The sequence below is a fragment of the Rhynchophorus ferrugineus genome, unplaced genomic scaffold (genome assembly GCF_030347505.1).
Source record: "Rhynchophorus ferrugineus isolate W39M unplaced genomic scaffold, kcgeb_rfMv2 rfM6, whole genome shotgun sequence".
NCBI classification, from domain to species: Eukaryota; Metazoa; Arthropoda; class Insecta; order Coleoptera; family Curculionidae; genus Rhynchophorus; species Rhynchophorus ferrugineus.
In genome coordinates, this window is record NW_027472585.1 from 18,651,577 (window position 1) to 18,665,693 (window position 14,117).

The window sequence follows — 14,117 nt, forward strand, 5'->3', positions numbered from 1 at the left end:
ACTAAGGGTGATATCAAAACCTAATATCTGATACAAATCCTGATACTGAAGTAAAGCTCGATTAAGGAGATGATTCTATCAGATTTTTTAGTACAAAGCGAGTTGATTCAACAATAATTATTTAAGTGACATAAAACAATCGTTATCAAATCGCAATAATTTTACAATTACCTTTAAAAGGATAAAAAAATCGGTCTACACAGTCGAGCGATAATCAAAATTTTCTATTATTAGGCCTATTATTACTAAATGCGTTATCATACTTCATGCATTTTTGTTGCGTAATTTTATAACCGGTCACACTTAAAATATCTCAAAATTTTCGATCAAATATCAATACAATCGATAGATAATTTATTATTTATGATTATGACCTAATAATAATTAAAAAATACTTATAATTGAAGTTCAATTTCCTGTTTTTCAAATATTCCGCATAGAATCTAATGCCAGGGCTTTTCTATGGATGATTTACTTGTTCATTAGAAAAATAAAAGAAAATGAAAAGTCAAAAGAAAGCAAGGAAATGAACGGTAAAAGTTGTGGAATGAAGAGGAAAGAAGAGTGATGTTATATTATATATTGTGACAGTTATTGACAGTGACGAAGAATGGGTTCTCCGTTAACAAATATGGAAACTTATTAACACACTGTTACTAAATTGTAAATGATGTGTAATTAATAATATCAATATATAATAATTAGTAATATCATAATTATCAGGGCTAATGTCATTACTACATTATATATCACTACATAGTATAAAACAAAGTCGCCTTTTCTGTCCCTATATCCCTATGTGCGTTTAAATCTTTAAAACTTCGCAACGGATTTTGATGCGGTTTTTTTCAATAGATAGAGTGATTCAAGAGGAAGGTTTATATGTATAATACATGCATAATATACTAAGGCAACATTGCTAATTTTAGAGGTTTCTAACGTGATGTCGTAAATTAACCTATTTTTTAGGCTTATTTAGCAATTAGCAAAAACGCTGCCTAACCCTACGAGTTAGATCAAATTAATGTACTACAGTATTGTACACCATAAAAAGGTCTACAAAAAAGTCCGCGATGGTATATGTTTATCTTTTAGGGATAACCCACATTAACCATTTTTATTGTTCACTTTTTACATGAGAAAATGGCTTATTTACGAAGCTATTTTAAGCAATACGGCATTAATCCTTATCGAATTAAGTACCTTAAATACAGTGTGCAATTAATATAGATCAATATGGTTCCTTACAGCATGTAAATTAAACAAATATTTTCGGAGATATTACAAATTTAAAATTTGCGTTTAAAAATGTGTAATGTAATAAAAATTGTATGAATTTAGATATTCCAAAGATAGCAGGAAATCTTCATAGTAAGTATAGGGGAAGAGGAATTGTTTTACTCCAAATTTAATGCGTGCAGGCCAAGGGAAGTAATGAATGAACCAAAAATACTGGATCGATTTTAATCATGTATTCATTGAGTGACATAGGCATATATATTTTATGCCCGTGCAAAGTCGGAGCGGGCCGCTATGTTTTTATATACAACGTTCATATTTTTTCTGTAGCGTATTTAATTTAGTATCAGCATTGCACCCGTGCGAAGCCGGGGCGGGTCGCTAGTATTATATATAAGAAAATCGATATTTCCTTTAACAATATCGATATTTCTTATGTATCTTTGCTTCAGTCTATGTTCGACACTCTATTTTAAAATTATTAATTTATTTTTATACATATATATTTTATACGATATATTTTCGACATCCCTAGGTTGTACCTTCAAATACACATTACAAACACATTAAAGCGTATAGTATATTCAAAGCTTTTTTAGTAATACGTCGTAGATATTTGTTACGTTCAACGTTACAATGTTGCCGCATCAACTCTTGAGTTTTAATTCAGTTTGGTTTTGACAGTAAAATAATTGAACAAAAATATTACCAAATATAATTTATTTTGACATTACACTATATATAAAAACTACAGTTAATTATACAGTCGCAATAATTTATAGGTAAGAGTTAAAACCTCTTATCACTATTGCTTTCAAGAATTTCGCATACGTCTGAGAGCTGGTCGCCGTCCGGTTGTTAGATCTACGTTAAATTATTCAAAATATTAGTTATAATTATTACAGATTATAAACCGACAAACATTATTTTAGCCCTTTATTTTGATAAATTTTAAGTTGCTCCGTTACATATCATATATCATATTTAAAAATGCCGAAAACGATAGATATTCAGGGTCACATATTGATTGCGACTTTAATAGGTTATTTCGAAAAGGAACGAGATAACGAACGCCCCCTTTTGCCGGTAAATTCCGTTAGAGAGGTAATTATTGATGGTATTAAATAAAATAAGTCCCTACAATTTTATTGAAAATGTTTTTTTAGCGGTTTACTGCCGTGCTAAAGATTACTGTGGGTACTGTGAATAACAAACGAATATATATATATATATATATATATATATATATATATATATATATATATATATATATATATATATATATATATATATATATATATATATATGAATATATTCTTTAAACATTTTATTTATTTTAATTATTTAAAAAATAATTACCTACTTGTTATGGTTATTGTTTTAATATACAAATATGTACTACTTGATTTGTTATTCTATATTGATGTTTGTGACATAAAAATAAAGGAAGATCATATGTACTTATATTTGATAATTTGTTACAATTCTGAAAATAATCTTATGATTCTTTTGTTTTAATATATAGACATATATTGTTTTAATTAAGGAAAAATATATTTTTTTTAAATATTTTTAAGGAAAAGTTAAAAGATAGTGAAATATTGGCTTAAAAAGATTTATATTATTTCTAAATATTTTAAAATGTAGTGATTATTTTAAGGACCTTAATTAAATATCGACTAAAAATCTTTCGATATATCGATATGTCGGCCAAAATATCGATAGTTTTCTTCAGAAAATATCGATATATCGATATTTTTACTGCATACCTAGTCAAATCATGGTAGAGATCCGTTATACAATGGTTAAACAGCAGATATTGAGAATATAAGAAACTCTAATGCATATTTTGTGTGTATACTATTTAAAAATTACACTCTTTGTAGTTATTTTTCAAGGTTAAATTATTATGAAAACTGTTCTAGATTCTTAACGGACAGAAGAAGCTTGAGTTTAGCTTAGTGCGCTAATCTTTTTTGGGTTAGTTACTACCCTAACTAAACAAAACTAAAAAAAGTAATTATATTTCTTCTGCATTTTTTTGCCAAAAACGCCATCCGATCTGTTTAATGAATGTACAAAGTCTTATTGTAGAGTAAGATTTAGAATAAGATATTTTACTCAGAAAATTACTTAATTATTTTCTACGTCTCATGTATTATAATCGTTATCATTTCTTGTTGCCTACTGGTCAGACGAATGACCACTAAGGGCGATACTAAAACCTAATACCTGATACAAATCCTGATACTGAAGTAAAAAGAGATGTAAACTCGATTCAGGAGGTGATTCTATCAGATTTTTTAGTACAAAGCGAGTTGATTCAACAACAATTATTTAAGTGGCATAAAACAATCGTTATCAAATCGCAATAATTTTACAATTATCTTTAAAAGGATAAAAAAATCGGTCACACAGTCGAGCGATAATCAAAATGTTCTATTATTAGGCCTTTTATTACTAAATGTGTTATCATACTTCATGCTTTTTTGTTGCGTCATTTGTCAAGGTTAAATTATTAAGAAAACTGTTCTAGATTCTTTACGGACAGAAGAAGCTTGAGTTTAGCTTAGTGCGCTAATCTTTTTTGGGTTAGTTACTATCCTAACTAAACAAAACTAAAAAAAAATAATTATATTTCTTCTGCATTTTTTTGCCAAAAACGCCATCCGATCTGTTTAATGAATGTACAAAGACTTATTGTAGAGTAAGATTTAGAATAAGATATTTTACTCAGAAAATTACTTAATTATTTTCTACGTCTCATGTATATAATGGTTATCATTTCTTGTTGCCTACTGGTCAGACGAATGACCACTAAGGGCGATACTAAAACCTAATACCTGATACAAATCCTGATACTGAAGTAAAAAGAGATGTAAACTCGATTCAGGAGGTGATTCTATCAGATTTTTTAGTACAAAGCGAGTTGATTCAACAACAATTATTTAAGTGACATAAAACAATCGTTATCAAATCGCAATAATTTTACAATTATCTTTAAAAGGATAAAAAAATCGGTCACACAGTCGAGCGATAATCAAAATGTTCTATTATTAGGCCTTTTATTACTAAATGTGTTATCATACTTCATGCTTTTTTGTTGCGTCATTTGTCAAGGTTAAATTATTAAGAAAACTGTTCTAGATTCTTTACGGACAGAAGAAGCTTGAGTTTAGCTTAGTGCGCTAATCTTTTTTGGGTTAGTTACTACCCTAACTAAACAAAACTAAAAAAAGTAATTATATTTCTTCTGCATTTTTTTGCCAAAAACGCCATCCGATCTGTTTAATGGATATACAAAGTCTTATTGTAGAGTAAAATTTAGAGTAAGATATTTTACTCAGAAAATTACTTAATTATTTTCTACGTCTCATGTATATAATCGTTATCATTTCTTGTTGCCTACTGGTCAGACGAATGACCACTAAGGGCGATACTAAAACCTAATACCTGATACAAATCCTGATACTGAAGTAAAAAGAGATGTAAACTCGATTCAGGAGGTGATTCTATCAGATTTTTTAGTACAAAGCGAGTTGATTCAACAACAATTATTTAAGTGACATAAAACAATCGTTATCAAATCGCAATAATATTACAATTATCTTTAAAAGGATAAAAAAATCGGTCACACAGTTGAGCGATAATCAAAATGTTCTATTATTAGGCCTATTATTACTAAATGTGTTATCATACTTCATGCTTTTTTGTTGCGTCATTTGTCAAGGTTAAATTATTAAGAAAACTGTTCTAGATTCTTTACGGACAGAAGAAGCTTGAGTTTAGCTTAGTGCGCTAATCTTTTTTTGGGTTAGTTACTATCCTAACTAAACAAAACTAAAAAAAAATAATTATATTTCTTCTGCATTTTTTTGCCAAAAACGCCATCCGATCTGTTTAATGAATGTACAAAGACTTATTGTAGAGTAAGATTTAGAATAAGATATTTTACTCAGAAAATTACTTAATTATTTTCTACGTCTCATGTATATAATGGTTATCATTTCTTGTTGCCTACTGGTCAGACGAATGACCACTAAGGGCGATACTAAAACCTAATACCTGATACAAATCCTGATACTGAAGTAAAAAGAGATGTAAACTCGATTCAGGAGGTGATTCTATCAGATTTTTTAGTACAAAGCGAGTTGATTCAACAACAATTATTTAAGTGACATAAAACAATCGTTATCAAATCGCAATAATTTTACAATTATCTTTAAAAGGATAAAAAAATCGGTCACACAGTCGAGCGATAATCAAAATGTTCTATTATTAGGCCTTTTATTACTAAATGTGTTATCATACTTCATGCTTTTTTGTTGCGTCATTTGTCAAGGTTAAATTATTAAGAAAACTGTTCTAGATTCTTTACGGACAGAAGAAGCTTGAGTTTAGCTTAGTGCGCTAATCTTTTTTGGGTTAGTTACTACCCTAACTAAACAAAACTAAAAAAAGTAATTATATTTCTTCTGCATTTTTTTGCCAAAAACGCCATCCGATCTGTTTAATGAATGTACAAAGTCTTATTGTAGAGTAAGATTTAGAATAAGATATTTTACTCAGAAAATTACTTAATTATTTTCTACGTCTCATGTATTATAATCGTTATCATTTCTTGTTGCCTACTGGTCAGACGAATGACCACTAAGGGCGATACTAAAACCTAATACCTGATACAAATCCTGATACTGAAGTAAAAAGAGATGTAAACTCGATTCAGGAGGTGATTCTATCAGATTTTTTAGTACAAAGCGAGTTGATTCAACAACAATTATTTAAGTGACATAAAACAATCGTTATCAAATCGCAATAATTTTACAATTATCTTTAAAAGGATAAAAAAATCGGTCACACAGTCGAGCGATAATCAAAATGTTCTATTATTAGGCCTTTTATTACTAAATGTGTTATCATACTTCATGCTTTTTTGTTGCGTCATTTGTCAAGGTTAAATTATTAAGAAAACTGTTCTAGATTCTTTACGGACAGAAGAAGCTTGAGTTTAGCTTAGTGCGCTAATCTTTTTTGGGTTAGTTACTATCCTAACTAAACAAAACTAAAAAAAAATAATTATATTTCTTCTGCATTTTTTTGCCAAAAACGCCATCCGATCTGTTTAATGAATGTACAAAGACTTATTGTAGAGTAAGATTTAGAGTAAGATATTTTACTCAGAAAATTACTTAATTATTTTCTACGTCTCATGTATATAATAGTTATCATTTCTTGTTGCCTACTGGTCAGATGAATAACTACTAAGGGTGATATCAAAACCTAATACCTGATACAAATCCTGATACTTAAGTAAAACGAGATGTTAACTTGATTAAGGAGATGATTCTATCAGATTTTTTAGTACAAAGCGAGTTGATTCAACAATAATTATTTAAGTGACATAAAACAATCGTTATCAAATCGCAATAATATTACAATTATCTTTAAAAGGATAAAAAAATCGGTCACACAGTCGAGCGATAATCAAAATGTTCTATTATTAGGCCTTTTATTACTAAATGTGTTATCATACTTCATGCTTTTTTGTTGCGTCATTTGTCAAGGTTAAATTATTAAGAAAACTGTTCTAGATTCTTTACGGACAGAAGAAGCTTGAGTTTAGCTTAGTGCGCTAATCTTTTTTGGGTTAGTTACTATCCTAACTAAACAAAACTAAAAAAAAATAATTATATTTCTTCTGCATTTTTTTGCCAAAAACGCCATCCGATCTGTTTAATGAATGTACAAAGACTTATTGTAGAGTAAGATTTAGAATAAGATATTTTACTCAGAAAATTACTTAGTTATCATTTCTTGTTGCCTACTGGTCAGACGAATGACCACTAAGGGTGATACTAAAACCTAATACCTGATACAAATCCTGATACTGAAGTAAAAAGAGATGTAAACTCGATTCAGGAGGTGATTCTATCAGATTTTTTAGTACAAAGCGAGTTGATTCAACAATAATTATTTAAGTGACATAAAACAATCGTTATCAAATCGCAATAATATTACAATTATCTTTAAAAGGATAAAAAAATCGGTCACACAGTTGAGCGATAATCAAAATGTTCTATTATTAGGCCTATTATTACTAAATGTGTTATCATACTTCATGCTTTTTTGTTGCATCATTTGTCAAGGTTAAATTATTAAGAAAACTGTTCTAGATTCTTTACGGACAGAAAAAGCTTGAGTTTAGCTTAGTGCGCTAATCTTTTTTGTGTTAGTTACTACCCTAACTAAATAAAACTAAAAAAAATAATTACATTTCTTCTGCATTTTTTTCATCAAAGGAGATTTAAAAGATATATTTTAAGAGATAAAAATAGCGCGAAACATAACCAAATAATTATCAATTATCTCTTCTTATTTTTGGTCGCTGTAGTGTAGAAGATAAAAATTTGATCTATTTGAGAAAAATTAGTCGTTCTAAAAGGTTACTTATTAAGTACTTGCAGGTATTTTGATATCAAGCAAAACTTTTTTTATAATCCAATATTATAATATGTTATTATGTTTTAATATACAGGCTTTAATTAATATTATTCCTTGTATAATATTGAAAATATTGTCAAAATAAGATTTTGTATCTTGTTACTATTATATATGTTAATAATATTCCACATACGCCACAGGAATAGTGCATTTACTTTTTACTTTTGATAAATAGTAAATATAGTTAACATAGTTATCATAGTTAACTTCGTAAATGTAGTTATTCGTACTTCGTACTGTATACTATATACTATATATATTTACATTTACCTTTTACTCTTCAAAAATAGATAACATATTTAATACTTACTAAAACAAAAGGAAATTTCCGTTGAATATGAAGGTAACTTCTCAGAAACTACGTCGGGTTTTCCGCAAATGAGAGCGAGCATTGAACCATTGAAATTATCTACACAATACATCTTCGGGTTGTAGTGTATTTCGGCATCATCAATGATTGACCCATTTTTCAGAATGTGTACATAGTTAGGCTTAAAATATACGTGTCCTTCTGGACATATACTATTATGAATAATTAAAAAATCACCAATCGCTGTGCTACTGGATGTTTCTGGATCATATACGTTGACCTGAAGAGATTCGGTACTGGGCTGGCATGATGGCGATTCAATGGAACCTCTCACAAGTTCCTTTTCAGCGGGACAACATTTTCTTATGCAGGCTTTAGCTAAGCACGGGCATGCCCATATCTCACCGTTCTCTTCGAAATACTGATCCGGCGTAAAGGTTATATTACCGAAAAAGACACTGTGGTTGGCTTGAATAGATTCAACCGGTATTTTCACTCTTAAAGCTTCGGGACACCGACAATTAGCGAACGGTACAGCCAAAATAATGAGCGATAAAGCTAGCGTTTTCATAATTACTGTTTACCTTCAAAATACCCGATCGACTAACAAGCGAAATAAGGCGGCATTATCTTTAAACACATCTATATGTATACTCAACGGTAGTGATTCACCTAATCGAGTGATACACGTGATCCAATTGATAATATTTCATATATATAACAAACTGTGATATAACATATATTAATTAGCTTAGGAAAAAATTTTAGGAAGGAATAGCTCTCAGATTAGTGCCATAAAACATACAACATGGGGCAAAAATCTCGCTACTATTTTGATTGCCTATAACTTTGCTAAAAATTAAATCGTTTGGGGCTTATTCACATACACTTGTGATTTTCAAAAATCCCATAAGAAAAAGTCTGGTGCTGTTAAATCCGGAGATCTGGCTGGTCATGCTAAATGGCCACTTAGTATGGTGTATATATGGTGTAGTATAGTTAAATGAAAATTAGTATTCGTGAAAAAACGTCATTCCATATTTGAATTGTTGAACGGGTAGACTCTTCCATTTTAAGGACAAAAAAATTTCGAATCATGTCTTGGTACCGTTCAGCAGTAACAGTAACTGCACCACCTTGGTCATTTTCAAGAAAATAGGGACCAATGATGTTTGCAGCATGAATGCCACACCATACGGTTGTTTTTAGTGAATGCAGTGATTTTTCATTAATTGATTGAGGATTCTGTGTTCCCCATAACCGATTGTTCTGTTTATTGACGTGGCCACAGTGAAGAAAATGGGCTTCATCGCTCATTATGAATTTAGACGACAAATCCTCAATTTTACCAGATAGCCTTAGGGTTGCATTACTGTACTCAACTCGTTGATCTTTCGATTTTAATATCGGTAGCAATTTTTGGACTAATTGAATTTTGTACGGGAACATTTTTATTTACAAATCAGTTTTCAAAATTTGTCTTAAATTGCGTACAGAAATGTGCAACTGGGAACTACGTCTCCGAGTTAATGTTTCTGAAGACTGCAACACTATCTCGTATCAGAGCCACATTTTCAGCGTTACGAGACGTCCGTTGTCTTCCAGAAGGAGGCATGTCTGCTACCGTACTGTACTATCGAAAACTCGCATGTAAACGATAAATTGTGGTTTTGTGAGGCTATTTATTATTAAGTTTATATACCTTCATTTTGAAAAGTGAATAGTTAATTAAATAATTGTAAATAATTTCCATTAATATACATATCTAAATTGTTAAATAATAAATTACCTACTTGTTTTCGTTATTGTGTTAATATACAAACATGTATTACTTGATTTATTATTCTATAATAACGTTCATGACATAAAAGTAAAAAAAGATCATATATACTTATATTTGATAATCTGAAGTTGTTACAATTCTGAAAATAAACTTATGATACTTTTGTTATTACGTTCGGTGTAGTTAATTTTTGAAATTTAATGGCAATTAAATTTAATTAAATGCAATTTAGAAAAGTTTAGAGGGGGTTCTTGAGATAGTTTTCATATATGTTTTAATATACAGACATATATTGCTTTAATTAACATCATATATACAATATATATCTGATCTTATGTTGAAAACATTGTTAAAACAAATTATAGTATGATATATTTATTTATACACTTTTAAATTATTCCATTTACTCTGCAGTGTGAGAAACATAATTAAATTAATAAATCGAGTTCAAATCATAGTACGGATCCATTATACAATGGTTAAACAGCAGATATTAATAATATAAAACTCTATAATGTTGTGTGTATTCTAATTCAAAATTACACTCTCTAAAGTTATTTGTTAAGGTAAAATTATTAAGACAACTGCTATAGATTCTTTATGGACAGAAGAGGCTTGAGTTTAGCTTAGTGCGCTTAATCCTGTTTGGGTTAGTTACTATCCCAACTAAACAAAGTTCTACAAATTAGTTATATTTCTTTTGCATTTTCATAACCAAAAAATCTGTTTAACAAAAAATTTCAGCCGGCTTCAAAAAATAAACGATATATATGATAAATATATCATAAAAATAAATGAGGAACGACTTCAAACTGATCAGTTGATAGTAGTTAAAATAATATTCTAAATAGATAAATAGGTATAGGAAGATATTAAGCTAAATTGTGTGTATATAGTAGTATATGAAATATTCCTAGTAGATAGGTTAAATAAGGTTTTTGTTTATTTTTTTAGTTATTACAACGATTATTATGTACATATATTTTGTTTTAGAAGGTTTTTTTTGTGTTAAAATTTTTTATTATTTTTTACAGTTTAGTTCCTTATTTATTTTCTGAAGTCGGTTCAAATTTTTTGTTAAAAATATTCTATTTTTCTCTATTTAGTGTTAGATATTCTATTTTTCTCTATTTAGTGTTAGATATTTACTCAATAAATTACGCAGTTATTTTATTTAATATTACAATAGGCAGGTCAAGTAAAGGTGAGGCCCGGTAAAGGCCCGTATGAGGAAAAGTAGGAATAAAGAACCAATGATTGAAATTAAGGAGCGCTTCAGGCCGCCGGGTCCGCTACCTAGTCACCTAGATTTGACAGATGTTCTAACTAAACAACAAACAGTCATTATCCCCGCCGGGAATCGAACACGCGATTTCCACTAGGGAGCCTAATGCTTTAACCATTACACCGTAGTAGAAGTAGAGTACAATATTTCAACGATGTTTTATAAGCTATAGTTTGTCTTTAAAATGCAAACTGAATGGCTTCTGCACTGAACGAATTCAGATTTTCCTTCACATCAGCTCAGCATTAACATTATACACAAATATCTGATTATTATAGATAAATAATAGATGAAACATTAAATGTACCTTTGAAATTTGAGCGTTTTCATCGATTTTCTCCCCTTCCCCCAACAGATCCTGATTTGGTTACCTCAGAAGTGCACACTTTCGAATAAAAAAATAATTTTGAAAATCGGCCCACAATTGACGGAGGAATTGGTGAACATACACTTAATATATACATATATATATATATATATATATATATGTATATGTATATCTATATATATGTATATAGATATATATATATATATATATATATATATATATATACATTTTATTTCATTCTTCGAATTGACTGGAATCGTATTATCGTACCATCAGATATATCATCGTAATTATCCATCACAAAAAATCTCAAGCACCCACTACTGAAAACATCATAATTATTTTTCGTTCAATAGTAATCGACAAATACTGCGTAATAAGCAAATTACATGATAATGTAATCTACGTGTAAAAGCACAAAAGGCAAGAAAAAGCAATAGATAATACCTTGAGTAAATTATAAATTCATTCACATTGACGAACCTATCTAGTTCCGGTATTAACCGATAAAATGTTTTTTATTCATTCATTTATTTAACATATATTGAACTGCCATTAGAACTCTTCTGTCTCTCAATCACGTCAGGACCTAACAGTTACGATCATCGACTTCCAAACAGCTTTGTTACCCACAATTGAACTTTAATTGAGCTTTGATGCAGCCGCGAATGCACACTATTTAATATATTTATTGGGTAAATATTACGTTTGGAGTTAATTATAACTATGTATAACGGGGCAATGGCTAAAATGTACCCGCTTGAAGTGATGCTATGTTATTTAGCTGCATCGTAACAGGGCAGGTATACAATCCCCTTCCTGTTGTCCGCGTGACCCATCGAAGACAAATAAACCCTCCGAAGAAGAACAAATTTAAGGCAAGTCAAGGCAAAAGCAAGTCGGCAACAAAAGATGTGCCAAAAAAACGGTAGTTTCTGTAATAAACATAAAATTACATTACGTCACCGATAGTGGGCATTGATCTGTAAAGTCCCAAGTAACTGTTACCATTAAATTATGGATGTATCATAACATGGCACAGATTTTTAAAGAATATGAATGCCGGGGAATAACAAAAAATAAGTTGGCATCAATTTGCATTGGACTTTTACCAGAGGAGGTCCGAAAATTAGCATATGAATAAGCACGAATTAATAGAAATATTTCTTCTAGTGTTTTCCAAAGGCACTGTCAAGAAGTGAACAAGAATACATTAACAAACAGAAACTCCTGAGAAACCCTAGCAGAGCAAGTAAGTAAATTCGCGGAAGATAATTAAAACAAAAGGAAATGGAAGGAACGAAGAAAATGAAAAGCTGATTGACTTAACTGGCTATAAGACAAGGAAGAAAATTTTCGATAATACATTTGTTATTATAAAACATAAAATAAACTGCAAAGACAAAGCAGCAAGGTAATAACACAAAAGGAAAGGGAAAGGGCGAAGAAAAAGTTGAAATAAGTGACTGAACGATCGTTTCTGCAAATTAACTGTAAATTTTCTGAAGATTAGGCGGACGGTAAATTATTATTATCTAATCTGCAGCGACAGTTATTCTAATTAACGGAGAATGGGTTTTAGGGTCAATAAATATTGAAATTTATTGACATATATTTGTCTAAATTATGAATAACTTGTTATTTCCTATGATCGCTATGTGAAGATCAATCCATCATACATCAGACAAAAGGCTCTGCAGATCAGGTTCAAAATCAAAGAACTTCATGGTTCTATTAAAACATTTGTAGCGACCTTGCGGCATGTCGAAGTTTACATCGTGGAATAACTGTCTAATAACGTAAAACATACAATACTAATGTAAAATACACTATTTCGTTTTACCTCCATTCACCGAGCAATATAAACACACCCTAAAGTGGTGACCCACACACAAAACATCTTTCGCAAAATTGGGTTTGGACTCGTGAATGGAGGATACGTGCAACATTTTTGATACGTAACCTATGTGACTACGGATTAGTCACAGAGTAGCCCCAAAAGCTAGGTACCGATAGCAGTCACCGTAGAGTCGTCATGTCTTCGCCGCGGGACCAGAATTGACAACATCTCGTCGTCGAAGCAAATAAGTTACGACGGCGGGTAATAAGTTACGGGATCCATGTCCGAAAAATCGCTTGTTTTCAACGTTGTTCATAGACCACGTTCAACTGCCAAAGCAACTGTGACGCAACTGTATCTGTAGGACCGAAAGATATACTAGCGCACGACCACCGTACCCTATATTTCGTTTTGTGAGCCGTATAAATTAGTCTTGTATAATCATATCCAAATGTTTTAAAGCTCTTTCTATACAGCATACTTATTTTTTATACCTTTTTGTATATTTTTTGTTACGAATTATAAGTAAAATTCTGGCAGGGGAGTATTGTAGCGACCTTGAGGCATGTCGAATTTTACACCGTGGAATAACTGTCTATACATTCATGGAACTCTAAGTGATCCAAGATTTTGCCTTAAAACATGAAATAAGGCTGCTAAATCACAGTAACGTGGAAACAATATGGCTACTGAACAACGCAGAGGAAATCAGAAGATTGAAGCGAACCAAACCACACGAACTTGTTTAGTGTATAAGTGTATTCTTAACTTTAGCTTAAGTAGTTTAGTTTTATTTTAATTTAGGAAATACATACTGATCTATTAATCCTG

At 30.3% G+C, this 14,117-nt stretch overlaps 1 protein-coding gene across 3 annotated transcripts in view; it reads right to left on the bottom strand.

Moving 5' to 3' along the window:
• Nucleotides 1-14,117, bottom strand: part of LOC143197896 (uncharacterized) — a 133,120-nt gene that overhangs the window by 28,177 nt on the left and 90,826 nt on the right. Inside the window, exon 1 of one of the 3 annotated variants that reach the window (XM_076406693.1) lies at nucleotides 8,051-9,355. The exons of the other annotated variants lie outside the window; for them this stretch is intronic. Coding sequence (XP_076262808.1) covers nucleotides 8,051-8,621 — 571 coding nt within the window. The 5' untranslated portion in view covers nucleotides 8,622-9,355. Of the gene's footprint in view, nucleotides 1-8,050; nucleotides 9,356-14,117 lie in introns of those variants that run through there. 3 annotated transcript variants of the gene reach the window in all.